This window comes from Abramis brama, assembly GCF_963993115.1.
Source record: "Abramis brama genome assembly, chromosome: 10".
NCBI lineage: Eukaryota > Metazoa > Chordata > Actinopteri > Cypriniformes > Leuciscidae > Abramis > Abramis brama.
Genome location: NC_139972.1, coordinates 20154661 through 20178088, shown reverse-complemented (window position 1 = coordinate 20178088; position 23428 = coordinate 20154661). Strand labels below are relative to the sequence as shown.

The window sequence follows — 23428 nt, the reverse complement described above, 5'->3', positions numbered from 1 at the left end:
AATTCAAACGTTTTTTAAACAGTTTTTATAACAGTCATGGAAAAATATTTGTTGAATAAAATCATTTTATATCAGATATGGGAAAATGAAGAGGCTGGAGAAGCTCTATGGCGCATCAAAGATCAAATCTGAGCGTCCGGCTTTTTTTTTCTACTTTCTTAAATTGCAAGTTACGAAATCGCCGCATATAGCCTAGGCCTACTACATCTCCCATAATTCCACACGAAGAGGCGGGACTATACGTAAGGGAATCGCACGCCCGAGACGCTCATTTGTTCTTCAAACGCGCTTTACGATGATTGGGCGGGGATTTTCTTGTTTGGTAATTGTAAAAGCGAAAAAGTTACACAAGCGTGTAGCGTCAGGATTTTGTAACACATGCATTAGATACTATTTCATTGTTGCCAATCGTAATTGAGCAATCAGTGTCTTAGCTTTACATAGGACCGGACAAACTGAGCACTGAAACAAAAAGCTTTTTATTTTTATTTTTTATTAACAAAGATAGTGTCGATAAATTTGAATTATACAAGGGCTCTGCCTACAGAGACGGCACAGTCGCTTATGTTTGGACTACTGAAGGTGAAAATGAAATAGAGACAAACAATTCGGGATGTATATTTGACGAAATAACGTAAAAAAGCGGGTTTATCACCGAAAGGTCTATACGCGCGCGAGAATCTCGGTTAGTGACAAGAAAACAGAAGCGCGCGCTTAAAATATGGAGTTGAATTCTGTGATTTTGACTGCTGGATCCTCGGTTGGCTTTTTCAAATTGGTAAACTATGGAATAGGCAAACTTCCCATCCCCGAGACAGCTCAGAGGAACGCTTGGAAATGGAAAAACATCTCCACCTCTTTCTTGCACAGCCTCATAACTGGAGTGTGGTCTGTGCTATGGTGAGTGCCAGAATTCCCCCACATGTGCATGAGGAAAACAATACACACCCATATACTCCCGTCTGTTTGATGCCTTTATCAGATGTTTGAGAATTTTATCCAAGAGTAACATCTTTTCGGCTGCCATGGCACCTACTTTGTTTGATAGCCTAGATGCAGTTAAACAGACACTTGGCCATTTGATAGGCTGCGCACATATACGACCCATGTGGTTAATATCACTTGATAATATGAACGTTGTTCATTATTGCCCAACATATTTCACAAATGTGTTGCACTTTTATTTAAACGCAATGCACTGATCATAATTCGTCTGTTTTTGTAGTTTTTGCATGCACCCCCAGATGGCCGAGGATTTGATAGGAACGTACTCCGTTTTCTCTCACGCCCTAGTGTCTGTATCAATCGGTGAGTATAAAGAATTTTGTTTCCTAGTTAAAGAATTGGACATAAACGCCCTCTCAAGTCAAAATTTGAATGTGATGAGCTCGTAATCACAGCTTCAAAAGGTTTTTTTTTTTTTTTGTGCTTTGGTACTTTTTTATTTTTTGTGACAATTAATCACATCTCCCAAATTCTGGTTACTCCTAATTAATCCATGTTTTTCTTTTCTTTTTTTTCAAATTCCCATTATTACCAATAGTGATTATAATACAAATACAGTGATTTTTTTTTAATTATTATTCAAATCTGCATAAATTAAAGGTACAACAAATAATAACACGATTCACAAATACTTTTTAAAATCATATATCATTTCTTTGCATTACAGTGAAGACAGTTGCGGTTGCATTGCATTGCATTTCATTGCAATAATGAGATTAATGTGACATGAAACTTTTTGGAAAACATCCAACATAATTTTTTATTCCCTTTTGATTATTAGCTATAATTTGTGTAGTGTGTTATTTTGCACCGCTCTAAAACGTAGCACAGTTGACTGGAATGTTTATTTCAACCAATAAGTAGATAACTCCCATTTAAAATGCCAAATATCAGACATATTTTGAATACTGTGAGGAATCCCACATACAGTTGGCAGAGATGTTAGCTTTAGCTACAGAATCAATGGCTGGCTTTATGATCCGTCCCAGCAAGGCACCAGTGCTACCCCCATAGGTCACATGACTGTTTATGAATGGGCCTTTGCTTTTAAGTTTATTATATTCTCTCAATTAAAAAAAAAAAATATATATATGTATATATATATATATATATATATATATATTACAGAAGATGTATCCCAGTCCTGTTATCTCTGCATAGTATATACCCATAAAAAGCTAATTGTGGCTATTCATGGTCTTGCTCAAAAGTCTGAGGAAAGCATGTTTCTAATATGCTTCAATATAGACATAAACAATATCTATTCATCCTTTCACCTGAGATGGTAAGGCTTGTTTTCAGAAAATGAACTAGTGTAATGTGAACTAAAATGGAAACAGGAAACAGGCATGTATTTTGAAAATGCTTATCAGTACATTTATATTAATGAAGTCTCATAATTGGCTTCATTTGTTGTTGATCTGCTTTAAAATGCAGTCTCCATGGAGACCCTTTTATTGGGAGATGGATGGATATAAATAGCCCTCTGGAAATGACACCTTGGTAACCAACACAATTGTTGTCATGGGATCTGTTGGTTGAAAAACCTGAGAAAAACAGTGTTAATATGCATTTATGTGTTTCAGGGTACTTCATATATGACTTCTTTGATATGGTTATTAATCAGAAGATCAGCCATTCATGGGAGCTACTTTTCCACCATGTAGTGGTGAGTAGACATAAAACATGGTACAAAGAAATGATGTATTTTTGGAAAAGAAAGCCAGTTATTTAACTGCTAAATGGGTAAAGCCTATGTTTAAGACCATTAAGATTTCTCAGATTTTTTGTTTTGACAGTTAAACATATTTTCCTCCAAGTTGTCATTTGTAATGCTTCCAGACGCTTGTCGTCTTTATTATCATTAATATAATTTATATCAAAAGTGATTCTCATTACATTCTGATTATTTTAATAAATTGATGCAGATTTTTAAAAAATATAATCATCTTAAATTAAAGGTCAACAAGTACCACCTTAATTTCTTAGTACTTAATAATTTAAATTAAATAAAATTCTTTTTTGAATTACAGTAATGAGAATTTGAAATTTGAATTTCATGAATACAATGCTAAACATGACTTGGTGTGAAAGAGATTTTGGTGGTAAACCATAACATTCCAAAAGCAGTTTCTGTATTACTCCCTAATCTAATTAAAGCTACACAGACCTGATTTCATTGTATTCACATAGTGCAACCTGTCTGACCACCTTTCTTTGCTTTGTGTCTTTGTGTGTGTTTAGACATACTGAGGTGAGAAGGTCAGCAGAGGTAACCGAGGGTAAACGTTAAAAAAATAGCTGAGATATGTAAAATAAACAAATCAATAGCGAGGCCGTTTGAACAAATCGGTTACATTAGCTCAGTACATATACCGATTATCACAGCCAGTGTATCCTGCTCTGTTGCAATGGGCAGAGGAAGGATGCTGTCCAAATGTTTCCGTTGAGTTTAGTGGGTTTTCTGAGCTTTGGTTTGTTTGGGGTTCTATGGCGTCAACACTTGGTAAAGTAGCCAGCTTCATTCTGTTGTTGTTCCCTCTTTTCCTGGGATTTCATTCAGTGACTGGAGGGAACATGCTGCCAGATTCCTAATGGCAGTGTGAGAAACTATCAGACCCTCTCATCTGCACCCCGTCATGTTCTTCCCCACTGTTTACATCAGGAGCCAAACTGTAATAAGAGAAGCCTTGTTTTATATGTGCCTAGTTTGAATGGGATGAACTTGAATAAATGTATTAATTTCTTTAAAAAAATAAAAAAATCGTGCCTATTCAAAACTTAAATGGTAGCGTGTACATAAGAATGAGCCTGATTTGAGGTGAAGAGGAAATGGAAACACTGATTGCTTAAGGAGTCATACATTTTCAGTGGAAAAGCACGGTTAGTGAGGCCCACTATCTACCCAAGTAGTGTTGTCATATGCCAGCATAGTAAATGGAAAAAAGAGAACTGTTACTTAAATTAAAAATGGTTTGCTTGGTTTGTGGGTATTACTGCTTGGCTGTCATTTTTTTGCAAATGCTCAAGTTTCCAGAGGTTGTTCTGTGAAAAGCATCACGCTAACCCAATAACATTTTTGGCATTTGGATCATCACAAACCTCCTTTAAATCAGTTTCTCAGAAATGGTGGAGCAAATGTGTCTCATCCCCCATTCATTTAGCACAATTGAGTTTGCTAATTAAAGCCTGCAGGCCTCAGAGGAGGCTCAGATGATCAGTTTGTATTAGTGCTCATTCATACCATGCATGCAGAGGTAGAATCGGTGGAAAAATACAAAACACCGCGGAGGGAGTGCGATTGTTTGGCAGAGTCAAGGGTGATTGTTAGTTCACCTAAACACAGAAGCCTGAGGTGATTTGTATTTGCTCAGTGACAGATTTTATTCAATAGCTAAAGTGATGCAGTCGAGTGGTGCCATGCCAGGAACCTCAACTACAGCCCTCTGCATTTTCTGTAGTACCCGATAATCCAGTTAAACCTGCAGCTTTCCCTGACTGGTTCAAGCTGCTGTATTCTGGATAAAGCTGTCAGTAGCATGCATGAGTGGTAAACAAGTCATCCATAGTAAGAAAAAGGCCTGCACATTCCTGACATTACAATTGCATTGCTTATTTACACTGAAAACAAATTTTAATGGAACTGCATAGTTGGGATTGTTCAACCCACTAGTCGGTTTGGTAAAGTGTGCTAAAGTTTTTACTTCTTTTTTGTTTTTAGCAGCTAATTACCACCACTACAGCAATGAACATTCAGACAGACGTCTTTGAAGTCTGAAATGTTAAGACTTTAGCTATTTTTTAGATGTCTTGGGTAAAAATCTCCTAAGTTTGAACCTGAAACTAACCTGATTTTACAGGGCTTTATTCACTAAGACTAATTTAAGACTATTGATTAATTAATTAACTTTATTTTGTTTTAGTTATTTTGCATTTTCATTTCTTTTATTGTTATTTATTTCATTTCTTTTAGTTATTCTTATTATTTTTTCTCTCACCTTTACCTAGCAGTTGTTTTGCTCTCTCTTTACAGCAGTGTTGGCAGTAATGCATTAGTTGCGCAATCAGATTACTTTATTCAACTAACAAGTTTTTTTTCTTTTCTTTTTCTTTTAAATTTAAAATAAAATATCTGTGTTACTTTTTTAAACAAGTAATGCTACTATCTATCATATCTAAAATGTACATGAAAATAAAAATAAAAACACACACCACTCGTCCTGTGAAATCCATGCTTGCAAAGTCTGTGCTTAAAATCCGCACTGTATGATCCTTTAGTTTAACATTTTTAAGTCTGAATCAGGCATGAATTGGTTTGAAATTGACGCCATCCTTAATATTTACACTTAAGATGAAACTCGCGGTTATGGTAATGGGCGTGACATTTCTCAAACACGCGGAGCCAATCACAACACACTGGGCCAGCTAACCAATCACAGCACATTCGGTATTTTGGAAGGAGGGGGTTCATCGAAACAGGAACTAACGACTCGTTCGAGCCAGATAGGGGAGAGAGGTGCTGTAATAATCTTTAAAAGTGTTGTTTTTTGAACAATCAAGCATGAAAGCATAGAACACCCCAAAAACAAAATCAAGACTCTGTAAAAGGGCATAATAGAACCCCTTTAAACATCACATTTGTTTCTCTCTTTTTATTGCTGAAATAAGAGTGTTAAACTTTCTTCTCCTGCAACATTTCACTTTTGGTGTGAAAGAGCCTTGAGATTTGCCAAAAATATAACTTTTTTTTTTTAGTTGTTGTTGTTGTTAATTAAAAACAAACCACCAAGTCCAGCCCATGTGAGAAAAGGTAATGCAAAAGTAACATAATGCATTACTTTCTTTAAAAAGTAACTAAGTAGCACAATGAGTTACTTTTTTAGGGAGTAATGGAATATTTTAAATCATTTCTTTTAAAATGAACTTTCCCCAACACTGTGAAACAGTATGTTTGATTTGATATGGTTTCTCTGTAAACTACAGTAATTTTATAAAAAAATGTATTACCTAGTTGCCCACTGACTATATCCGCTGCAGTTGTTCCTGCAAATGATAACAGAGAGTGTATACATTGAGTCAAAGGGTTTACAGCAAGCTTTGTTCTGTTGGAAGAATATGGAAAGAATAAGAGGCATCGGAGGAATGAGAAGGAAAGAATGTGTACGAGCGAGGGAACCACTTTTGCCTCCAGAGCGTAATGTATTTGTGGTTGGATCCCTCCTCCTTTTGTAGCATGCATTCAGCATTTTCCAGACAGAAGCAGAGACATCTGGGCCACATATGCTCATGCTCAGCACCCTAATAAAAGAGATACTCAAAATTTCCTTTAAAACCTGTAGATCTAGAAACCTCTGCCTTTCTCTGATATAGACCCTTCCCCATATCACGAGAGACCTCTGTTTGTACTTACTACAGCAAACCTTTTTTTTTTTTTTAATGGAACTTTCTTGTATGAAGTAGCTTCATCCGATGTTTGTCTTTCCAATAAATTGAAGTCAGGCTGAAAATGTTAGTAAATTTTGGCACTGTGTGATGTGACGATCACAAAACACAGGAATGCTGCCAGACGAGGAACAATTATTGGTGTGTCAGGTTCAGTGTGTACCGTACTGAGAATACGTCCTCAAGACACATGGTCCTGTTTGATTCAGAGCGTTTCAATGCCTCGAGTCTGAGTACTTCTAAGTGGATCTGGAGCACCGCCATAGTACGTGTCTGGTTCCCACGGCAACTGTGTTGCGCATGTGTGAATGCATGATGCTATGCATGGTTTCCAAATTATGAATGCTGATTTTGTTCATCAAATGGAGGGGTTGAAACGCTATTGTGCTTAAAAATAGCTTGGTCTTTTGTGTGTTCAGTTTATCAGATTTTTTCATATCAGTACGGTACTTTAGTCGTATTCTGATGCCAAAAGATGATATCTTTGTTCTTTGTTTTGTCTAGTTTATTTTGGTTTATATGAACATAGTATGTTCTGACAAGTATGAACAAATACATGCAATACATTCTACTGTTTAGAAGTTCAGGGCCCGTTAGATATTTTTTTTAGCAAGGATGCATTAAATTGGTCAAAAGTGACAGTAAAGACATTGTTAAAATGTTTTTTTTTAATAAATGTTCTTTTAAACTTTATACTTTTTTTCAAGATTCTTTGAAATAGTTTTTTTTTAAAAAAAAAAAAGCAGCACAACTGTTTTCAACATTGATAATAATTTCTTGAGCAGCAAATCATCAAATTAGAATGATTTCTGAAGGATCATGTGACACTGAAGACTGGAGTAATGATTCTGAAAATTTGGCTTCATAGGAATAAATTACATTTAAAAAAAAGAAAAGTTATTTTATTTCACAGTATTACTAATTTTACTGTACTTTAATAAAATAAATGCAGACTTGGTGAGCATAAGAGAATATTTCCCCAAAATGTTATAAAAAATTTGTACCGACCTCAAACATTTGACTGCTAGCGTGTCTATATTTTTTGGGGGGTCCTGTCATTATTTGACCGGGGCTTTATGGGGTTTTTACTAACCTAGCCTTGCTTTCCTCAGGGTCATATTATGTTTACCCTGTCTCAGGGTGAAACCAATAGTTGGTTTATTCCACAGTGTGGACTTAACCATGACTGGGTAAACATCTCAACGTCATTTACAAAGATAGAAGGGAAAAGTGTCAGCATCTGCTACACTTTTTAGTGTTCATTTTCAGAAAGATATACTGTGGCTAGTGGTTTTCCAAAGTTAGCCACTCAGTATTTTCACTGGCCACAATTTTGATTTCGATACCATGTCACTTTAAGACCTGATGCACGGATTCAGTATACTGTTACACATGCGTCACATGCTCTTTCTCAACTGTTTACATTCATTTAAAACATAACTGACTGTTTATGTGAATACTCGTCAAGACCGGCATTTTGACATCATTTTGTGCTTTTTGAGTGTGAGCACAAAATCTGCAGGAATAAGTAAAATTATGCGCAATATATGCAATCCCACACTGAAATTCAAGCCCTGTAACACCAACAATATTCATCCGGAGCAAATTAAACAAGTGAGTGAGGGAAGGTGGGTTTGTGTGTCAACTCGCTGTTGGAGAGATGAGAGAGCGAGAAAGCTTAGCTAGTATCGTGTATTCTGCAGGAAATTAGTATTGGAAGCGTTTCAGATATTTCAGTATCGAAAAAACAATATTTTTTTTACATGACATTGCACTTTATTATTTCAGATGCCTTTTTAAAAGACTACAATTGAAAAATGTAGCCTATAATTATATATAAAATTCAACCCACCAAAGTGGCCAGTAGGAGTGATTGCGTTAGGAGTGATATATACACACACACACACACACATACACACACACACACACACACACACACACACACACACACACACACACACACACACACACACACACACACACACACACACACACACACACACACACACACACACTCTGCTGGTCAGAATTATTTGCCCCCTTGGTAAATATGATCAAAGATGGCTGATTCCTTCAGATTGCCAGATCCATGTTGGCGCTGCTTCACTTCAGTTCAGCCCACTCATTTTCTATAGGGTTCAGGTCAAGGACTGGGATGGCCATTGCAGATGCTTGGTTTTGTGCTCAGTAACCCATTTTTGTGTTGATTTTGATGTTTGTTTTTGGATCACTGTCCTGTTGGAAGATCCAAACATGGCCCGTTATAAGATTTCTAGCAGAGGTTGTCAGGCTTTGATTTTTTTTTATATTTTTTTTTTTATCTGTTGGTATTTGATCGAATCCATACCATACCATCTTCTTCCACTTATCCGGGGCCGGGTCGCGGGGGCAGCAGTCTAAGCAGAGATGCCCAGACTTCCCTCTCCCTAGACACTTCCTCTAGCTCTTCTGGGGGGACACCAAGGTGTTCCCAGGCCAGCCGGGAGACATAGTCTCTCCAGCGTGTCCTAGGTCTTCCCCGGGGTCTCCTCCCAGTGGGACGCGCCCGGAACACCTTCCCGGGAAGGCGTCCAGGAGGCATCCGAAACAGATGCCCGAGCCACCTCAGCTGACCCCTCTCGATGTGGAGGAGCAGCGGCTCTAGTCTGAGCTCCTCCCGAGTGACCGAGCTTCTCACCCTATCTCTAAGGGATCGCCCAGCCACCCTGCGGAGAAAGCTCATTTCGGCCGCCTGTATCCGGGATCTTGTCCTTTCAGTCATGACCCAAAGCTCATGACCATAGGTGAGAGTAGGAACATAGATTGACCGGTACATCGACCGCATTACTGCAGAAGCTGCACCGATCCGTCTGTCAATCTTCCGTTCCATCCTTCCCTCACTCGTGAACAAAACCCCAAGATACTTAAAGGTTGTATCAGCGATTTCAGGCCCAAACATAAATGATCACATTCATCTAATCTTTCCTAACGATCCGCTAGCTGCCCGCCCTTTAAGCAGGTCGTTAAAAAAACACGTCTCTGTAGGCAGCCTAGGCTCTGAGATCTGCACACAAAAACAGTTGGTTTCACCACCACTCAAAACCAAAATAAATAGTGTTCCAACCAATCACCGACAGGGGTGGGTGTTGTGAGGTTTTGTGCTCGTGCACGGCTGCCTATGACGGCTGCACGCGAAAACCTCACAACACCCACCCCTGTCGGTATTTATTTTGGTTTTGAGTGGTGGTGAAACCAACTGTTTTTGTGTGCAGATCTCAGAGCCTAGGCTGCCTACAGAGACACGTTTTTTTGACGGCATGCTTATGGGGCGGGTTGCTAGCGGATCGTTAGGAAAGATTAGATGAATGTGATAATTTTTGTTTGGGCCTGAAATCGCTGATACAACCTTTAAACTCCTCCACTTGAGGCAGGAACTCTCCACCAACCTGAAGTGGGCAAGCCACCCTTTTCCGACTGAGGACCATGGCCTCGGATTTGGAGGTGCTGATTCTCATCCCAGCCGCTTCACACTCGGCTGCAAACCGTCCCAGTGCATGCTGAAGTTCCTGGTCTGAAGGGGCCAACACGACAACATCATCCGCAAAGAGCAGAGACGAAATCGTGTTCTCACCAAACCTGACACCCTCCGGCCCCTGGCTGCGCCTAGAAATTCTGTCCATAAAAATTATGAACAGAACCGGTGACAAAGGGCAGCCCTGCCGGAGTCCAACATGCACCGGGAACAAGTCTGACTTACTGCCGGCAATGCGAACCAAGCTCCTGCTTCGGTCGTACAGGGACCGGACAGCCCTTAGAAAAGGACCCTGGACCTCATACTCCGGGAGCACCCTCCACAGGCTGCCGCGAGGGACAGAGTCGAATGCCTTCTCCAAATCCACAAAGCACATGTGGACTGGTTGGGCAAACTCCCATGAACCCTCCAGCACCCTGTAGAGGGTATAGAGCTGGTCCAGTGTTCCACGGCCTGGACGAAAACCGCACTGTTCCTCCTGAATCCAAGGTTCTACTATCGGCCGTATTCTCCTCTCCAGTACCCTGGCATAGACTTTCCCAGGGAGGCTGAGAAGTGTGATTCCCCTGTAGTTGGAACACACCCTCCGGTCCCCCTTCTTAAAAAGAGGGACCACCACCCCGGTCTGCCATCCCAGAGGCACTGTCCTCGACCGCCACACGATGCTGCAGAGGCGTGTCAGCCAAGACAGCCCCACAACATCCAGAGACTTGAGGTACTCAGGGCGGATCTCATCCACCCCCGGTGCCTTGCCACCAAGGAGTTTCTTGACTACCTCTGTGACTTCAGCTTGGGTGATGGACGAGTCCACCTCTGAGCCCTCAGCCTCTGCTTCCTCAATGGAAGATGTGACGGCGGGATTGAAGAGATCCTCGAAGTATTCCTTCCACCGTCCAACGACATCCCCAGTTGAGGTCAACAGCTGCTCACCTCTACTGTAGACCAGCGTTGGTAGGGCACTGCTTCCCTCTCCTGAGGTGCCAGACGGTTTGCCAGAATCTCTTCGAGGCCAGCCGATAGTCCTTCTCCATGGCCTCACCGAACTCCTCCCAGGCCCGAGTTTTTGCCTCCACAACCACCCGGGCTGCAGTTCGCTTGGCCTGCCGGTACCCGTCAGCTGCCTCAGGAGTCCCACAAGCCAACCAGGCCCGATAGGACTCCTCCTTCAGCTTGACGGCATCCTTTACTTCCGGTGTCCACCACCGGGTTCGGGGATTGCCGCCTCGACAGGCACCGGAGATCTTACGGCCACAGCTCCGAGCGGCCGCTTCGGCAATGAAGGTGGAGAACATGGTCCACTCGGACTCAATATCTCCAGCCTCCCTCGGGATCCTGTCGAAGCTCCACCGGAGGTGGGAGTTGAAGATCTCTCTGACAGGAGACTCGGCCAAACGTTCCCAGCAGACCCTTACAGTACGCTTGGGTCTGCCGAGTCTGTCCAGCTTCCTCCCCTGCCATCGGATCCAATTCACCACCAGGTGGTGATCAGTTGACAGCTCCGCCCCTCTCTTTACCTGAGTGTCCAAGACATACGGCCGCAGGTCAGATGAAACGACCACAAAGTCGATCATCGACCTACGGCCTAGGGTGTCCTGGTGCCACGTGCACTGATGGACACCCTTATGCTTGAACATGGTGTTCGTTATGGACAAACTGTAACTAGCACAGAAGTCCAATAACTGAACACCGCTCGGGTTCAGATCAGGGGGGCCGTTCCTCCCAATCACGCCCCTCCAGGTGTCACTGTCGTTGCCCACGTGGGCGTTGAAGTACCCCAGTAGAACGACGGAGTCCCCAGTCGGAGCACTTTCCAGCACCCCTCCCAGAGACTCCAAGAAGGCCGGGTACTCTGCACTGCCGTTTGGCCCGTAGGCACACACGACAGTGAGAGACCTATCCCCGACCCGTAGGCGCAGGGAAATGACCCTCTCGTTCACCGGGGTAAACTCCAACACATGGTGGCTGAGCTGGGGGGCTATAAGCAAACCCACACCAGCCCGCCAGCCCAGCCCGCAAACCCACACCAGAGTGGTGAAGAGTCCATCCTCTCTCGAGGAGTGTGGTTCCAGAGCCCAAGCCGTGCGTAGAGGTGATCCCGACTATCTCTAGTCGGAACCTCTCAACCTCACGCACAATCTCAGGCTCCTTCCCCGCCAGCGAGGTGACGTCCACGTCCCTAGAGCTAGTTTCCGTGTTCAGGGATCGGGTTGTCGAGGCCTCTGCCTTCGACTGCTGCGCGATCCTCTCAGCACCGGCCCCTTACGGTCCCTTCTGTAGGTGGTGAGCCCACGGGAAGCGGCCCCACGTCGCTCCTTCAGGCTGAGCCCGGCCGGACCCCGTGGGGGGAGGCCCGGCCACCAGGCGCTCGCATACGAGCCCCAACCCCGGGCCTGTGCCATACCGGGCGACGTCAGGGTCCTCGATTTAATGTTACTCATAAAGGGTTTATTGAACCACTCTTAGTCTGACCCGTCGCCTAGGACCTGTTTGCCTTGGGAGACCCTACCAGGGGCATATAGCCCCGGACTAGAGCCCGAAGCCATTTGTTTTGAGAATAATGGCTGGCTGATGAAGTTATTGGCTGGCTAGCCGGCTCAGCCAAAACCTAAATGGCTGCTGCAGCCGCCAAACTTTTCATAGCTGCAAATGGCTGAAGCTGCCACTTCATGTCTACAGATGTCTGTTATACTGATTTACTAGATCTCAATATTTCCAAGCAATGCATGGCTTACACTATATTTTACACTATATTTCTACAAAATGCAATATAATGTAATAAAGAAAACACCAGATTTTACTTTCACAACGTATGTACATATTTATTTTGTAGTCTGTATGCTACGAAACATTTTCAAATAGCCTACAATGTGTTGTGTTTAGGCTAAATGTATGTAGGCTAAGTTGTATACAATAACTTGGCATTATCATGGATGAAGCTTATCATATTACACCTTGAAGGAGCAAGTGATCCATATTTGGATCCAACAGAATTGTACAGAAGAGAGAGAGCTTCCTAACGGTGCATGTGAGAGGGTGACGGCAGAGATCGCGGAGAAGTATGTTGATTAAGAACGCAAAATTTTGTTGAATTTATGAGAAATCTACAGACGCAAACAGACGAAGTGTAGTAAAATAAAGACCTAAATGTGTATTTCGGACTTTTTTTCACCACAAGTCTGAAAGAAGACATGTTATTGAAGACAAATATCCAAAAATCTCAAAATTGACCAGTAAAAAAAAAAAAAAGATGCCTGCCGTGTTTCGCCTTAATATAAACACACACTGTTATCAGTATTATTTTGGACAAAGTTTTGCACATTTCACTTCAATTTACACTGAAGCATGCGTCGTGAATTAGAAACGGTGGTTTGTTACTGCAGTAATATCACGTTCAGTGCTATAAATCTCCGTTCCAGAATATTTGGTTCATAACATCAATCTTTGATTCAGGTGTTTGTGCAACCGTGCCCTGAAGATTTAACAAAAGTCTGGGTAGGCCTAAGTTAAAAAAAAAAAGTAAGTAGGAATTAGGAAAGTATGTGAGAAGTGAGATCAAAATTACCTTGCTTGCTTCTTTCCACCATTTCACCTCAGTGCGAGAAAAAAATGCATCGCTTCTTCTGTACGGAAAACGAGCAATTTTAATTGGTCGTCAATTCACTGTGAGTCTGTGTATCGTAGCAACGAGCACAAGACTGTGCTGTTATGAATCCAGTGAGAAAATAGATCTCGTGTATTGTTTATATTCCGTGTGTGTATGTCTCTATGTGATATAATTATTATTTGATGCAAATAATTCTAGCCGGCTCAGCCAAACTTTATCAGATGGCGGCTCAATTTGGCTTACGAAATTATTGGCTGGCGGCGGCTGAAATTCTAAATGGCGCAAATGGCGGCGCCTGGCGGCGGCTTCAGGGTCTACCCCGGACAACATAGCTCCTAGGGTCATTCGGGTACTCAAACCCCTCCACCACGTTAAGGTGGCAGTTCAAGGAGGGCTCGAATCCATGATGCCTATATGACATATGAACATAAAGCACAATTGTGAAACTAGTCGAATGACGACTTTTTTTTAGGAAACTTAATGGGCAAATAAAAAGTACAGTAAAATCATTGCAATATTCATGGTTTTGCTTAATCACTGACAAATTCATTGCAAAAATACTGTGAACATTCAAGATATCACCAAACCCTGCTAGGAAGTTTGTCTCCACAAGAAATTGTGTTTGGCTTAGTATAGATTTCATGTGTCTCCATCACTCACCGCTATACATATTTGGAATTTTTCAGAAACCTTCTCTTCTCCCCAGCCGCTTCAAACTCTCATGTTACCCAACTTAAACATCATCAATGATTCACTGGATTGTTGGACTCATAAACACAAACTGGCACGTTCATACATTATTTTATTTTTTTTCAACAACACTTTACCACACCCTTTGAGTTCAGCTCTCTCAACACCTTCATTTCATAATGTTGTATTTTCACATACACGCCTTCAGCTTTACCTCCCAGCCTAGTTTCACATTCTCACATCATCAACCCCTCCTCGCTCTTGAATTGGGAGGACTTGCTTATTAAAATTGCTTTTTTTTAAATTATTATTAAACAGTGGTTTACTGAACAAATTGTGTCTCTGTCTTTAAATGATTTCACTTATAATTAAAAGTTTCTTAAGGATAAAAAAATGTATCTCTGCTAATGCTGTAAATTATAGGGCTGGAAACAAAAAGTTATGGAATTAAAGTTAATTCGTCAAACTGTTCTCGAATAATGCGCAAACGAATTCGACGAAGTGAAATCTAGAAACTCTAGAAACATTTCTTATCAGTGTTGAAACGGTTGTGCTGCTTAATATTTTTGAGGGAACCATTATACATTTATTTTAAAAATGCTTGGATAAATAAGAAGTTCAAAAGAACAGCATATTTGAAATGCGTCTGTTACATTTAAATGAATGAAATTATTCTTTTCTTTTCTTTTTTTAAATTGTACTGACCCCAAACTTTTGAATGGTGGTGTAAATAGTGCACAATTTATATGGGCCACTTTTAAAGTGTTTTCCTTCTTGAATCATCGTAAAAATGACCATACCAACTATCCCTCAAATGCTTTAATTTGTGTGCGTTCGTGTTTATTTTCAACAAAGCATGTGGCCTCGCTGTTAGTCCACCTGTCCACTCTTTTCTCATCACCTCATGTGGTCCTAAAGCCATTTGCATCTGTGCTCTATTTCTCACTGAGCTTCAGTATTCCTCACATGCTGCTCAAGTGGGCCTGTTTCACCTGTAACCAGGTCGACTGGTTTCAGTGCTACCACCCCCCCCATCGAGTTACCCAGGAGGTGTTTGTGTCTGCCATGTTTTTTTGTGTAATGGAGAAATTAGAGACGTAGTAGTGATAATTGACCCCGCAGGGAGGTTAATGAAACCAAACACACATTCATAGACCTGTAGGTTTACAACAGGGAAACAACATGGGAGCATTCTGACAGGCATGTGCTGATCTGATGTTATTATTGCATCAGCATTAATACTTTTTATGCATAATTGTATTGAAAATAGGGGCTTTGTTTTTGTTGTAAACAACAAAAATATTCAGGTGTGATCAGCTTCAGCTTCTGCTTTTTTATCGCTCACATTAATATGACTTAGCAACTTTAGGTGTGTGTGTGAATAAGATTATTTCAGCACAACTGCAAATGGATTATGGGAATAATCTTGGCAATGCAATTCACTCTGATTTTCTGTTGGTGTCTATAGCAGTATGTTGGAGTAGATTATTGTGGGGGTGTTTTTGTCATATTTATTTGACTAGCACTTTTCACAGTGCACAAGTTTTATTGTAAAATAAATGTATACTGTAGTGTCCTTAAAGTACATAAGCTTCTTCAAAAACTTGATTGAAATTAGCCACTTTGTGCTAGTGAGAAAGGTCTCAGCCTCCCAGGTATTCACCTTGTCGTTTAACACTGTGATCTCAACTCGTTTTAAACACTATACTGGGTCTGAATTTAGATTTTTTCGATTTGCCTCCCTAAATTAGTTGGGATTTTTTATTTATTTTATTTTTTTAATTTTATATTTTTTGTTCTTATTTTAGTTGGTTATTTTTCTCAGCACAACATTTTGTGCAAGCGGCTTGCAAAGTTTTGAAATCTTATATACTAGTGTTCGAAAATGTATAATAAATATATATATTAGGGCTGTCAGAATTAATGTGTTAATGCATGTGATTAATTTCGAATAAAAATATTTAACGCAATTAACGGAGCATCTGTTTTTTCCATCATAATTTGGCTAGTGTTACATTATTTGTTTATGCTCTTATTCATGCAAATGATTTTAAACCATTCAAGTGCCACAAGACAAACGAGAACCCGCTGTCTGTGAATGTCGTGTCTATTTGACTCACACACACGACTTGTGTGCACAGTGAGACGCACGCCAGGACTTTCGCGCTTGAACAAACAATAACACACAAGATTATGCCAAATTGCCTATTTTGTCGGGCATCCTCAAAAGAGTAGTTTTAAATGAACTAAATGAGTTGTGAGAAAATGAAATGTGCAGCAGTGGCAGATCTTAAAGTGACAGCAGCCTAATAAACCAGTTGCTGTAATGTCTGTCATTAACGTTGATCAAAGAAGGTAACAGAAAATTTTAGCTTTAATAAGGATTAATCTACATTTAATTTATAATTTATGCAGTGAAGACTGTAAAGTGTTTTGATGACCTTATTCCATTTCTGTATATTTCCTACCTCTTTGACAGGTAGGAAGGCCACAGGTAAATATGACATTTATTATAATGGAGTTATGTGAAGATTGTTTTAAGTTCACTTAAATTAAAAGTTGTTATATTTTTTTAAAGCATAATAAATGTTGAAATTGATAGCTTTCAGTTACACGTTAACGTTGAATGTCTATAACTAATGTTTAAAAATATCAATTTTATAGAGACATCAGTACCAGTATTAGTATCTGTGATACTGGCCTTAATTCATAAAAAGATGCCATTAAATAAATATTTAAAATATACTGTCTTTAGGTTCTTTCTACATTCATGTGGTGAGTAACTATGAAATTATTACAATATAAAAATATTAAAAACTTCAATGTTTTTAATCGCTATTAATTACAGAAAAAAATTTGCGATTTAATTGGTTAATTTTTTTTAATCGATTGACAGCACACACATATTATATTTATATTTATATTTATATATATATATATATATATATATATTCTTTTTATTGTTTTTTTGTTTGTTTGTCTGCATGTCATGTGCGGGACTCTGTAACTATTCTCACCAAGGATGCATTTTTTTTAATAAATTTAGTAAAAACTGTAATATTGTAAAATATTATTACAATTGAAAATAACTGATTTTCTTTGAATATATTTTAAAAAGTAATTTATTCCTGTGATTGTAAAGCTGAATTTTCAACATCATTACTCCAGTCTTCAGTGTCACATGATCCTTCAGAAATCATTTTAATAAACTGATTTGCTTCTCAAGAAACATTTTATTATTATCAGTTTTAAAATGGTATTGTCGCTTAATATTTGTATGAATAATACATTTTTTTTTTTTTACTTTTTTTTTTTTAACTAATGAATAGAAAGTTCAAAAGAACAGCATTTATTTGAGAAAAAAAAAGGGTAACATTATAAATGTTTTTATACTGTAATTTCTTATTAATTGAATGCATCCTTGGTGAATAAAAGTATGCTATACATAAATCAGTATATGTGTGTTCCCTGAGAATCAACCCCATGAACTTGCTGTTGCGACATTCTAGCAGGAGCTGAATATACACGGCTATTAACATGTTATGTGATGTATATGACATAAAGACTTTGCTCTTTTCCTGTCAATGATTGTTTTTTTCAGGGCTGAGAAGGATGTTATAGTGTTTTATCTTTCTATTATGGTCGCCGTTCAAATATTACAAATTGTACAACAGTGAGTGATTGTAGTGAGGGATTGATTCTTTGACTGGCGACACACCTAATTTTATGTTTAAGGTCACAACATAGTATTTTACTACTTCCATATAGTGGACTGATGTTCTTCTCATCTTTAGGAGAAAAATAGTCTCCTGAAGATAAACAGGTTTGTGATGTTCAGAGAGTTATCCAACTCAAGCGTTGTGTAAGAAGACAAGTTAACCTCACCAAGAGAAAGTCAAAGTGTTAACCAAAGGTCAACATCCTCTCAGTTATAAGACGGAGGTCACACAAATCTTATTTAGTAATCATCCGTCTTTGTAAAACAGGCCTTTCACTGCAGTCAGAGAAGCATTTACAGATAGAAATCATGTTTACAGAGCTAGCGGTCTTGCTAAACCAGCAGATTGCTAATCTTTTTGGATGTTTAATTGCTTTAAATAGTCAACCATCACTGTTTACTGTAACCTGTGGTCTAACTGTAGACCTCTTTTGTTAGACACTGTAAAGCATACTCAGAAGTGTTTACAGTCCACATAGCTAGATAGTCGGCATTTGTCATGTTTAGCCTTATGAATACAGCAGGCGTGACACATTATTGCTATAAAGAGGTGTATGTTTGGATTTAAAGCTATTAAAAGCCGTTATACATTACTTGCCTGCTTCAAACCCACACCATGGGCTTTGAGAGAGAGCATGTGTTAAAGCAGTGTTAATGTGAATGGCATTACTAGCCTTACTGCAGTGACATTCTTGACCACAAGAACCAGGCGGGTGTCATGTGAACGGTTGCATTACAGACTCATCCTGAGGAATTTATGTTCTGTTACAAAAGGAGTTGCGTCACGGGAACACCACCCAGTCATGTAACTCAGTATTGGACGTCATGTTAACCGCACCTTTGTACTCTTTGGAAAACTCATACCGGTTTTGATAACAGACTTGTAAAAAAAATTTTAAACGTCTATAAAATTAATATAAATTACAGAAGTTCAGAATTATAATACGTCATGGATCTAAATGCTCAATATTTGTTGTGCATTAATAAGTGTTAAGTGGGAGCTTTTGATGACATTCTACTTCAGATTAATCCATGCACTTTACAATGTTTTGTAATGATAGGTATAGACTGCCATCTAGTGGAAGATAACTTTCCTTTTCAATCCTCTTTCATCCAAAAGGAAATTTAAAACCATTTTTTAAAGAGTATAATTTAATAGTTTTATATTGTACCATAGTATTTTTTTTTTTTCTTGTGACTTTTTTTTATCATTCACATTATTTCATTAAATTAAAACCAATGTCACATACACAGTCAGTCAGAAATTTCACCTTTGGTTTTTTCCTCGGATTATTCTTAGAGCTGGTTGGTTTGGTTCAAGACTTGGTATTCTTTATTTAAAGGGATAGTTCACCCAAAAATGAAAATTTTGTCATTTACTCACCGTCAAGTTGTTCCAAACCTGTATGAATTTGTTTCTTCTGTTGAACACAAAAGAAGATATTTTGAAGAATGTCGGTAACCAAACAGTTGTGGGGCACCATTGACTTCCATAGTAGGGAAAAAATACTATGGAAGTCAATGGGGACCAGAAAATGTTTACTTACCTTTACTTTACTTTACTTTCTTCAAAATATCATGTTTTGTGTTCAACAGAGGAAAGAAATTGAGGGTGAGTAAATTATGACAAAATTTTCATTTTTGGGTGAACCATCTCTTTAAGAATGCTATTTGTACTGTAGTAATTGGCAAAAGTCACTGTAAGAACTCCAGCTGGATTAGTGTCACTCATTGTGATCGAATGCTTTGGCTGCTGTCATATCAGGTTTAGGACTGATCAACAGAGCCTTTGTGCTCCTGTCCTCAGCTCAGCCTCTCCCTGCTGTTATCAGATGATTCTGAACACACGTCCATTTGTTTCTCGTCTCCTCGCAGCAGATTAGTGTTGAGAAGACGAAAGAGCTGCTTCTGAAATTAAGCACATTAGTCTGTGTGTAGTTTAAACTTTCTTTAGATTAATGAATGGGTCAAACACAACCTATGATCAAAGATTGTTTCTGATGGTAATAATTGTAAAAAGTTGGATGCATATTGATTTTGCACTAAATGTGCTGACCTTGAAATTCATGGGCAGCCACACAAATTAAACCAAATATTTTTGGGCACAGTGGTCATTCCCTCTATAATTGTGTTTTTAGTTAGGCTACTTAATTTTATTATTTGCTTTTTTTTTCTTCCTTTAATGTTCTTGATAATTGTTATGAAAAAGGGGGAAGGTATTGTTACTCCTAGTGCATTTCAATATTTTCACATTTGTGTGTATATTTCCAGTAAATACATCTTTACAAAAAAAAAAAAAAGATATAGGGCACGTGTATTAAAAAAAACATGTACAGATAAATCATTTATTATTAATACTGTAATATTACATTAAAAAATTGTCAATTTTGATTTTATGGTGACTTTAAAGTTTTCCTTGGCCTAAATTTGAGTGCATTCCTAATAAAAAAAAATCTCAATGTCTTTTGTTTGCAGGTGATCACCTGTTTCGGGATCTCGGTGCTGACCTGTCGGTATGTGGGTTTTGCCGTGGTGGCGCTGTTGGTTGAGATCAATTCGATCTTTCTGCACCTGAGGCAAGTGCTCCGCATGGCCAGCCTAGCCAAAAGTACTTTTTACCGTGTCAACAGCATGATAAACCTGGGCACCTACGTGGTGTTTCGCATCAACACTCTGGCCTGGATGACCCGCTGGCTGGTGCTGAATCGTGACCTCATCCCCCTGGCCAGCTACACCATCGGCAGCGTGGGTCTGGCCATCATGACCGCCATGAACATTGTGCTGTTTTACCGCCTAATGAGAAGTGACTTCATGAAGTCCAGCCGTGAGAAGGAGGCGAGGAGTGAGAAGGAGAAAGAAATGTAGGAAGACGACGTCTCCTGCTCTCCCACTACAGCTCCAACCAAATCCACTCTAATCGCCACCGTTTCCAGACTTTTGGGGAAAAACTTTCAACCTGCTGACTTCATTCCCTCAACGCCTGCTTGTCGACTAGAACAAAAGTCTAGTCATTTTGACTCCATCTCATGAAGACCTCAACTCAAGCTGTGCTTAGATATTTCTATGATGGCTGTTGTCAGGTTTACAGATGTCTGAAACAGATGACATATTTACACATGCAAGCTTATGCTCAAATACTCCTGCATGGTTTTTAGACAATGACTTGAGCGTATGAAACACATTATGTTTAAGTTAAAAGGTACTGGATCTGCTTCCCTTTATCTAATCGTATGCTAATGAACGACCGCACTTAATGTATACATTACCTATTAAATATAAGCAAATATTCTGCTCAATTACGAACTACTCAAGTAAGGTTAAAAATATGAAAAAAGACCATAAAAGTTTGGTTTATTTATTTTAACTAGCATTAAGCTAGCCTTATTAACGCCTACAGCTGCTACCTCATTAGCTTGTAGCAGTATCATCCTAATTCTGTACACAGGGACAATTCATCCAAAAATGAATATTCTCTTCTGTGGAACACAAATGAAGACGTTTAGTAGAATGTTCACGCTGCTCTTTTCCTTTAAATGAAAGTGAATGGTGACCAGTGGCTGTCAAGTTCCAAAATCACAAATAAAATCATCAAAGTACTGTAACAGTAGCCAATTTTAGGACAGATATTTAATTTTTGGGTGAACTGTCCCTTTAATTTTTTTTAATTTTTTTTTAAATGCATTTCATAGAGCTGAATTTTAATTAAAACTCTCTGTACTGACTAGAAATAGTAAATGAGGTGACCATGGATTAGAAGTGCTCAGTGATCAGTACTGTATTTCACAAAATTGTGGCATGATTTGATTTGGTCATCATGACCGCAGTCTTACCCTGAGGATAAAGATCACTGTTCACTGTTAATAATTGACCCTTTAAGTGGAGGATCTAAATCTCCATGCTGGAGTCTTTACAACCGTTATCAGAATTAAAAACACTCCTACTTATTATTATAGAGCAATATGTGTGAGGTTTGGGATCTGACAGGACTGTCATTGCACAAATCATGCCTGTAGGTGGCACTACACACACACACACACACACACAACCGAGACCTCATGTTAGCTTATGCTAATGCTTAGACTATAGAGAGGCATGGTTAAAGCAGCACCTATCTTGCTTAAAATGTGCTGAAGTTTTTTTAAATACAGCTTTGTAATTTGTTTCTTTTTGTTGTGTTTTGTATAATTGTAATTTATTTGTTCTTAATATCATTGATTGTTGTGGTTGGATGCGAACTGCAAAAAAAAAACTTTTTTAAAAACTCATTGAGTGGTGGAACACTGTCTTGTGCAAAACGATGTTGTGATTTTGCTGATGGTGAACAAAGAACGGTCCTGGTCAGATGTACTAAAGTAAAGGCATTTATTTGTTTAGCCTTATTTCATATACTGAGTGCCATTGAGATTGTAGACTGAAGTCTGATTATAATTTGATTGGGCAAGAGTGGCCTGTTTATTCGGTGGGAATGTATAACCACATGTAGCATCACCAACTTGTGCCACAAAACTATTCTTTTCAAAGCACCAAAGTTTATTCATAACGATGTTTCTTTTAGGTGCTCCTGCCTTATTTTACTGATTGAAGGACAGATTTATAATTAAGGAATAAAGCTGCTCACGTCAAAACTATTGCAGGAACTTGAAAGCACGTGAAAAATAGAAAATGTAAAAGTTTGCATTGAAGTTGTAAAACTGAGTTTTTTAAACTATTGGCAGCTTCTCGGCAGCTTCACGTTGAGACTGTGTACTTGTATATGTGCTCCCTTAGTGAGGTAATTGGTATTTCAATGTATTTAAGAAGGAAAAAATTAAAATTTTAGTTGTTGAGAGAAAACCTGATGTGACTTACTTTTTTAAATATAATTTCAACAGTGTGGTTGTCATTCACTTGAGAGTGCCGTTCTGTACTGAGTCTGGTGAAAGATAAGCTACTGTTTTATTGTGGATCTGATTTTTTGACCATAGTATTGGAGTGTTATCCAAAGCCAGATTTTTTTTTTTTTTTTTTTAAGAAATCCCAGCTGAAAAAAGAGATAACCATGCCTATACCCTAGGAGAGCAGAACAAAATGATTTTTTAATTTTTTTACCCTTATCCTAGTTATCCTAATTAATTGAATTTTAAACAATTGTGTCTACAATGTATATATAGCGTAATAATTTTATTTTTATTTGGGTGAATTTTGTAATTAATATAAAATTATTTGTATGACCATTTTGTTGTCAATTGTGAAATAAAACATGTTATTAACACTTTATTTGAAGTTTTTGTTTTATGGGAAAGATAAGATCGTATATAAGATAGGATTTAAAGGGGTGGTTGATTATGTTTTCACTTTTTTAACTTTAGTTAGTGTGTAATGTTGCTGTTTGACCATAAACATCATCTGCAAAGTTATAACGCAGTTCAAAGCGAAGGGAGATATTTTCTTAGAAATCGTTTTTTAAGGACTACAACAA

At 38.8% G+C, this 23428-nt stretch overlaps 1 protein-coding gene across 1 annotated transcript; it reads left to right on the top strand.

Annotated features, from left to right (window-relative positions):
- Positions 1-345: 345 nt before the first annotated feature.
- On the top strand, positions 346-23225 carry tlcd2 (TLC domain containing 2). Its single transcript, XM_084126635.1, has 4 exons — positions 346-900; positions 1226-1308; positions 2592-2674; positions 20446-23225. Exons 1-4 carry the CDS (start codon positions 722-724, stop codon positions 20833-20835), a joined length of 735 nt encoding a protein of 244 aa, XP_083982761.1. The 5' UTR covers positions 346-721; the 3' UTR covers positions 20836-23225.
- The last annotated feature ends 203 nt before the right edge of the window (positions 23226-23428 follow it).

Excerpts from the sequence above, each read along its gene's own strand:
- tlcd2 (XM_084126635.1), top strand. The coding sequence starts at position 722 with ATGGAGTTGAATTCTGTGATTTTGACTGCTGGATCCTCGGTTGGCTTT. Across the intron at positions 901-1,225 it reads GGAGTGTGGTCTGTGCTATG|TTTTTGCATGCACCCCCAGA; the intron begins GTGAGTGCCAGA and ends CTGTTTTTGTAG. Across the intron at positions 1,309-2,591 it reads CCTAGTGTCTGTATCAATCG|GGTACTTCATATATGACTTC; the intron begins GTGAGTATAAAG and ends TATGTGTTTCAG.